The 8427-nt window shown below is 45.2% G+C and overlaps 1 protein-coding gene across 1 annotated transcript; it reads right to left on the bottom strand.

Annotated features, from left to right (window-relative positions):
* Nucleotides 1-5194: 5194 nt before the first annotated feature.
* Nucleotides 5195-6247, bottom strand: LOC138666554 (C3a anaphylatoxin chemotactic receptor-like). Its single transcript, XM_069754760.1, has one exon. It carries the CDS (start codon nucleotides 6245-6247, stop codon nucleotides 5195-5197), a length of 1053 nt encoding a protein of 350 aa, XP_069610861.1.
* Between the last annotated feature and the right edge of the window lie 2180 nt (nucleotides 6248-8427).

Genomic DNA, 8427 nt, shown 5'->3' with positions numbered 1-8427 from the left:
CCCTGAAGATGCTGGTTCACACCAAGGCATGACGGACAGCAGCGCGACACACACGGCCACCAATGAAGAAAAGTATAATTGTAAGGAGCAAACACATGATTATAATAATAATAATAATAATTTTTATTTATATAGCGCCAACATATTCCGCAGCGCTTTACAAATTATAGACGGGAATTGTACAGACAATAGACATTACAGCATAACAGAAATATAGTTCAATACAGATACCAGGAGGAATGAGGGCCCTGCTCACAAGCTTACAAACTATGAGGAAAAGGGGAGACACGAGAGGTGGATGATAACAATTGCTTTAGTTATTCGGACCAGCCATAGTGTAAGGCTCAGGTGTTCATGTAAAGCTGCATGAACCAGTTATCTGCCTAAGTATGTAGCAGTACAGACACAGAGGGCTAATACGGCATAAAGTGTATGAGAACATGATGCGAGGAACCTTTTTTTTTTTTTTTTTTTTATAAATAGGCCACACAGGGATCGTTAGGTTAATGCATTGAGGCGGTAGGCCAGTCTGAACAAATGAGTTTTTAGGGTACGCTTAAAACTGTGGGGATTGGGGATTAATCGTATTAACCTAGGTAGTGAATTCCAAAGAATTTGCGCAGCACGTGTAAAGTCTTGGAGACGGGAGTGGGAGGTTCTGATTATTGAGGATGCTAACCTGAGGTCATTAGCGGAGCGGAGGGCACGGGTAGGGTGGTAGACTGATACCAGGGAGGAGATGTAGGGTGGTGCTGAGCCATGGAGTGCTTTGTGGATAAGGGTAGTAGTTTTGTACTGGATTCTGGAGTGGATGGGTAGAGGCAGGGTAGAGGCAGGGTAGAGGCATCGGTGTAACGGTTGGTGAGGAATATGATCCTGGCTGCAGCATTCAGGACAGATTGGAGCGGGGAGAGTTTGGTAAGAGGGAGGCCGATTAGTAGAGAGTTACAATAGTCCAGACGAGAATGAATAAGTGAAACAGTAAGAGTTTTTGCAGAGTCGAAAGTAAGAAAAGGGCGAATTCTAGAAATGTTTTTGAGATGCAGGTAAGAAGAGCGATGATTGTTCTCAAATCTGCAAGCCGCTCCATAGATGAATTGGAGACCCGTCAAACATAATTCCCATAAACCACATACATGAAAAAAGGAGGCACACACGTAAACAAATACATAATTAGGGAAATAATCCAATCTCTGTGCACCGAATCCACACTGAGGTAAGCATATTCCTCACTTCGTAAAAGTAATGTCCATAGTAATAGACGGGAATTATCACATTCATTTTCACGGTGATATTTATTGGCGGGTCCCCTTTACCCCAACTGGGGTGGTATCCGTGATAGATGTTCACGAGGCCAAGGACATATTCACAAGGAACACCTTAAGGCATGACATCAATTCAAATCACTAATAATACAAACCAAAGAAACAAATATTAAAATCATACACAAAAACACAAAAAATAAAATACATAAAAACAACATCCCGACTGCTATCGGGTATAGAGGCCCAAACAAGGGGAGGGAAAAGGATTTTTTTGGATACCATATTCAAAAAATGGAGGCGGGAGGTACAGTGTATCCCAAACATGCCATGAGCAATAATGGAGCATGAGGACAAAAAAAAAAAATATATACTCATAAGTAGGAGGTGAAACTTAGTGCCTCATTTAGGCCATTTGGTGACATTGTGCCAAGTTGCATTATCCATTTTGTTTCTTTTTGCGCTAGCAACTTTTTATTGTCCCCACCCCGAACACCCAGATGCAAGGCATCAATACCTCTCACCTTGAGTAATTTTGTGTCACATTTGTGATGTGACCTGAAATGACGTGGGATTGATTTGAGATCAGAAACATCAGGCACTGTCCTGGCCGCACCAATGTCCCGCACATGCTCACGGACCCTGACTCTCAATTCCCAAGTAGTTAGCTCCACGTAAACCATGGGGCAGGGACACGTAGCGTAGTAAATTACGTTGGTTGTACTGCAGGAAATCCGTTCTCTGATATTGAATTTTCTTGTCCCATCTGTGGACGTAAAACTGGAGCAGCGCAGGACATTGGTGCAGGCAAGACAGTGCCCGCACGGGAAACACCCTGAGTTGGGACCCCTCGTGCCAAATGGGTTATTCGGGGTGGGGACATAATGGCTACGTACTAGTAAATCATTTAGATTTTTACACCTCCTAGAGGTCATCTGTGGACAAGTGCCAAGGGAGGCCGCCAGGCAGGGCTCAGTCCCCAGAAAGGACCAATGTTTAGCAAGGATGGAGCGCATATTGCTCCACTCGTGATTGTAAGTTGAAATAAAACGAATGGAACCAGCCCCATCCCTGTTGGTCCGTTTACTGAGCGAGTGTAGTATTGTCTCATGTGGGGTTTTTTTTGGCACGATTATAGCCGTATTTGATAGATCTCCGACTATAACCCCGGGCCAGAAAACGGTCTTTCAGATCCGAGGCTTGTTCCTCGAATCTGGACTCAGAAGAGCAAATTCGCCGCATCCTGAGAAACTGTCCGACCGGGACGGCCCTAACCGTGGATGGGTCATGTGCCGATGAGGCATGTAGCAATGAATTGACAGAGGTCGACTTTCTGAAGAGTCAGGGTCATTGGTGCGGCCAAGACAGTGCCTGATGTTTCTGATCTTAAATCAATCCCACGTCATTTCAGGTCACATCACAAATGTGACGCAAAATTACTCAAGGTGAGAGGTATTGATGCCTTGCATCTGGGTGTTCGGGGTGGGGACAATAAAAAGTTGCTAGCGCAAAAAGAAACAAAATGGATAGTGCAACTTGGCACAATGTCACCAAATGGCCTAAATGAGGCACTAAGTTTCGCCTCCTACTTATGAGTATATATATATACTGTATATATATATTTTTTTTGTCCCCATGCTCGATTATTGCTCATGGCGTGTTTGGGATACACTGTACCTCCCGCCTCCCTTTTTTGACTATGGCATCCAAAAAAATCCTTTTCCCTCCCCTTGTTTGGGCCTCTATACCCGATAGCAGTCGGGATGTTGTTTTTATGTATTTTATTTTTTGTGTTTTTGTGTATGTGATTTTAATATTTGTTTCTTTGGTTTGTATTATTAGTGATTTGAATTGATGTCATGCCTCAAGGTGTTCCTTGTGAATATGTCCTTGGCCTCGTTAACATCTATCACGGATAGCACCCCAGTTGGGGTAAAGGGGACCCGCCAATAAATATCACCGTGAAAATGAATGTGATAATTCCCGTCTATTACTATGGACATTACTTTTACGAAGTGAGGAATATGCTTACCTCAGTGTGGATTCGGTGCACAGAGATTGGATTATTTCCCTAATTATGTATTTGTTTACGTGTGTGCCTCCTTTTTTCATGTATGTGGTTTATGGGAATTATGTTTGACGGGTCTCCAATTCATCTGTGGGACGGCTTGCAGATTTGAGAACAATCATGTGTTTGCTCCTTACAATTATACTTTTCTTCATTGGTGGCCGTGCGTGTCGCGCTGCGGTCCGTCATGCCTTGGTGTGAACCAGCGTCTGCAGGGCTCTTCCGCACGCTCTGGGTGTTCCCCGCGCGTGCGCACTTGTCTTGACGCTGAGTTTCACTGCCGGGACCTGCCGGACGCAGTGCGCATGCGCCGACAGCGCCACTGTAATTTGCCGCCAGGTATCATGTGACCGGGTTCAGTGGCTATTTTAAGGTCCTTTTGGGTACAATACAGTTATCCCCTTGAGGAAGCGGCATTGTGCGGCCGCGAAACGCGCGTCGGGGACTACCTCCCGGATGTCTCCCCAACCTGCCCTCGTACCTGGTAAGTTTATGCCCCCATGTCAGCCACCACGATCTATGGTGCCACTATGGAGTCCTAGTATGGACATTTTTTTGCTGTATGCATGGGTGCTTGCTTTTCAGGCTAGGCACACTGGTGCCTTTGTCTGCCTGTAATTAGTGTTTGGCTATTCATGATCTTCACGTCCCTTTTTTGGGGGGGTGGTGCAGGGGTTTCTTGTGTGCTCCCGTACTGGTAGTAACACTTGGGGGGGTTGGCGGTATGGGGGCCTTTTCACAGCATGTTTCAAGCATTCATTTTTGCTCTTATTACTAATTTATGATGTCTGATATTAAATTATATGTCTTTGTACCATTAAGTTTGTCTAATGAAATGTTCATCAATGCTCTGTATCTTTCTCCTTGTATCATGATATGTTTTGGGCAGATTTAGTGAGTCCGGGGGTGATTGGCGGTATTTTCGCCAGACCTCGTTTCCTCACATTATGCAGTTGGGATTTCTGTTCAAACTATATATACAGTATACAGACACATACACATATATAAAGTATATACACACAGAAACATTCAGTTTATACACAGTATGCTGACATACATATACGGTTTATACATATATATTTACACAATATACTGCATACATGCACACATGCAGTATACATATTTAATAAATACACACACTGTATACTGTATGTACATGAATATACAGTACTTCAAGCTGTCATTGATGTTAGAGGGGGAACACACGGTAATAAGATATGGGGTATGTGAACATTTGATCAGGGTCATTTGGATGTTTTAGGTTGTCATTGATTTAAAAAGAGAAAACACAGTAGTTTGACAATAAATGGCTTCACCCAACCACTAACCATGAGTGGAGGTAAAGTTTTGTGAACATAGTAAAAAAAAGAAAAAAACACTTGTGGAACTACACTTTTTTTTGCAATTTCGCTGCGGTTTGATTTTTTCACATTTTTCAGTACATTATATGGCAAAACCAATGGCGTCAATCAAAAGTGCAACTCGTCCCGCAAAAGACAAGCCCTCACACGGCCTTACTGATGGAAAAATAACAAAGTTATGGGAGCAAAAAACAGAAACACCCAAGGTGGTGAAGGGGTTAATTGATGTGATCTACTGGGTCACTTTATTAATATGGTGGAATTACAATTTGTTTTTCACCATTTCACTTCACTTGGGATTATTTTTTCACCCATTTTTCCGCACATTATGTGGTTACATGAAGGGAGACTTTCATTATTACTTTTCAGCCTGCAACAATCAGTCCTTCATGGGAAAATAATGTTTTATGATTTTTGGAAAGGAAAAAGGAAGAAATTGGAAAAATGTCCCAGTCTCCAAGGGGTTAAGAGGTGTGACATAGAGGAGGTATCAGGAATATCCATTAGACAGCAGTAGGGCGAGTGTCTCCTGCATCTCCTCGCTCTCTGCTCAGGTCATTAGGATGGTCACCGAAGGCTCTTTCCAGCCTGGAGGGGATGGATCTGAGGAAACCGTGTTGGAAATCCGGTGTCAGAAACACGTAAATGATCGGATTCAGGCAACTGTTCAGACAAGCCAGGCTGGTAACGATAGTGGGTACTATATTGAATGTCATGCGATACGAATCCTTATATAATGCCATGTAATCTGTATAATGGGATGCTTTGTAATCTGTATAATACCAGTATATTAGTGGGCAGATGTAATACGGAAACCAGCAGATGAAGAAACACGATATAACTGCGGTGATGATCCTGGAGGATCTCTGAGATCTCTGGGATCTCTTACTTTTTCTACGTTTGTACAAAATGGTGACATAAGAGATGACGATGATGAGAAACGGGATCACACACATTATAACCAATCTGATCAGGTGAATGGTCCGACGGAACTCTGGGTTATAAGGATATCTGGAATAAAAATGTACACACCATTCACCTAGAGAACCTACATGCATTGTATACACGTAATACAGTGCACCGGCCACAGTGAAGCTCAGGCCCCAGATGACCGCTGCACTGATTCTCACCAGGTTACGAGATCTATGGACTTTGGCCCAGAATGGCCACATGACGGACACCCAGCGGTCAATACTCATGGCCGTCAGGAGGAGAACACTGGCGCTCATGTTCACATTAAACAGAACAAAGTTCACTATACAATGTGAAGCACCTGTGCTGTATGAGAAATATGCAGCCCAGTCAGAAATTCTCAGTGGGAGAGATGAGCAGCACAGGAAGTCCGCGATGGCCAGGTGGAGGAACCACACGGCACTGATTGTGTTCTTCATCCTGAATCCGACAATCCAGATGACTAATCCATTACCGATAATCCCAAGAGCAAAAACAATGCTGTATAATGTAATGTACGTCTTCTGTATAATGTTATTATAATAATAATATTCTCTCTTGTTGTATCCGCCAGGTGACCTGAGGAGACAGAACAGGGCAGACATTAGGGGAATGAAGAGTTTATAGTTTCATCAGTTTCTCCCTTGTCCCATGTCAGATGGGGCTGACATCACAGTGGGGTCACACTGTAGGAAGGTAATAAGACTAATCTGTAATACACTAGATGGTGGCCCGATTCTAATGCAGCGCCCCAGAGTCCTGGTCGTTGCAGTAATGTTATTCTTCCACCAGGGGGGAGTGATGTTACGTCTGAAGGCAATGAAGGAGATCTTCTGTCCAAATATCACAACCACATACATACATTTCAAACTCCAGTCCGCCAGGGGGAGCTAAGCTTCTATCTACTAGGGCACTCCTCACACTTGGGTAAAACTGGTGGGTTGGTTAGGAAGTTAGGCAGAAGCTGACTGGAGGGAGAAGGAGATAGTCAGTGTGTCCCGACCTAGTTTGGCAGAGGCTGGTTGGAGTAAGTTCCAGCCAGCTCCAGACTGCGGCCTGCGGAAGGCGAAGGTACACGGAGCTGCGCCTGCATCCCATGCGGCAGCATCCCAAGAAGGAGACAAGGAAGGGAAGTGTGTTGCAGTGAGTGAGAAACGAAGTCATAGCAACAGGAGTGGAACATCAGAAGGGAGACCAATTAGAAGCAGGCTGCCTCCTTCTGAAGCATAGTACTGGTAGCCAGAATACCGAGGGAGTAAGGAACTCTATGCCGTTACTTCAGAGACTGGCAGGACAGTTAACTCCACGTTGGCTGCCCAACCATCTACCCAGGAGGCAGGGTGGCAAATTGTGGGGACCGGGGCGTCTCTAGGGTCCCTATAAAAAGCCTCAGACCACCAGTCATAGGGGCTTGTCCTATCCGTAAGGGGGACAGAGAGAAGAGACTTAACATCTACATTAGTTGTGAGGACCTCACCGAGTTGCTCAGCAAGGAGGAACTACAACACTCAGGTGTTAGAGGAAGGCTATCGATTTCCACCTGGATAAGGTGACTCTGGATTTGCCTTCAGACCGGCCGGACTCTTTTACCCTGTGGTCTCTACCCTGGACTGTGGATGCCTTCAGTAAATAGACTGCAACCTTGTGTCCTCGTTATTCACTGCGCCTCACACCATCCATCATCTACACTCTGGGAAGCCCTGGGGATACACTTCACCTGTGGGAAGGTACACCATCTAGCTGCCATAACATCACCCCAGCAGACCCCTAAGCAGCGTCGGTCACCCTGGCCGAATACCACAGGTGGTGTCATGAACATTATCCCTTTAAAGACCTTTCCCCCAATTTGTCAACGGACATTCCCCTAGGGCCACGGACCGGGTCAGCCACCGTGACATCCCTGACGAGAACCGAAGGGCCCGGTACCGAGTAACCCCTAGCCCTACGGGGGTGGCGCGCTGCACTAACACATCGGGTATTCTAGAATATGTATGTATGTATGTACGTCGTCCTTAGCACAGCCACGTAGTATATAGCACGGTCACGTAGTATATAGCACAGCCATGCAGTATATAACACAGCCACGTAGTATATAACACAGGCTCAGCCACGTAGTATATAGCACAGCCCACGCAGTATATAGCACAGCCCATGTAGTATGTAGCACAGTCACGTAGTATATAACACAGCCATGTAGTATATAGCACAGCCATGTAGTACACAGCGCAGCCACAAAGTATATAGCACAGCCACGTAGTATATAGCACAGCCACGTAGTATATAGCAGCCACGTAGTATATAGCAGCCACATAGTATATAACACAGCCCACGTAATATATAAGGCTACGTTCACACTAGCGTTGTGCTAGTGTGCGTCGGCGCCGCATTGGGCGACGCAGCGGCGACGCACGCGTCATGCGCCCCTATGTTTAACATGGGGGACGCATGCGTTTTTGCTTGTTGCGTTTTGCGACAAATGCGTCTTTTTTGCCGCAAGCGTCGGACCAAGAAAACGCAACAAGTTGCATTTTTCTTGCGTCCGATTTTCGGCAAAAAACAACGCACGCGTCGCAAAACGCAGCGTTTTTGCGTCCGTTTTGCCGCGTTTTTCGGTGCACAATGCTAGTCTGAACGTAGCCTAAGACAGCCCACATACTATATTTCACAGCCCATGCAGTATATACAGTAACACAGGCCACATAGTATATAACACAGCCCACGTAACACAGACAGCCACGTAGTAAATAGCACAGCCCGCGCAGTATATAACACTGTACATAACACT

The sequence above is a fragment of the Ranitomeya imitator genome, chromosome 2 (genome assembly GCF_032444005.1).
Source record: "Ranitomeya imitator isolate aRanImi1 chromosome 2, aRanImi1.pri, whole genome shotgun sequence".
Taxonomy (NCBI): domain Eukaryota; kingdom Metazoa; phylum Chordata; class Amphibia; order Anura; family Dendrobatidae; genus Ranitomeya; species Ranitomeya imitator.
The sequence above is the reverse complement of the archived record's forward strand: the minus strand, read 5'-3'. Positions and strand labels throughout refer to the sequence as shown.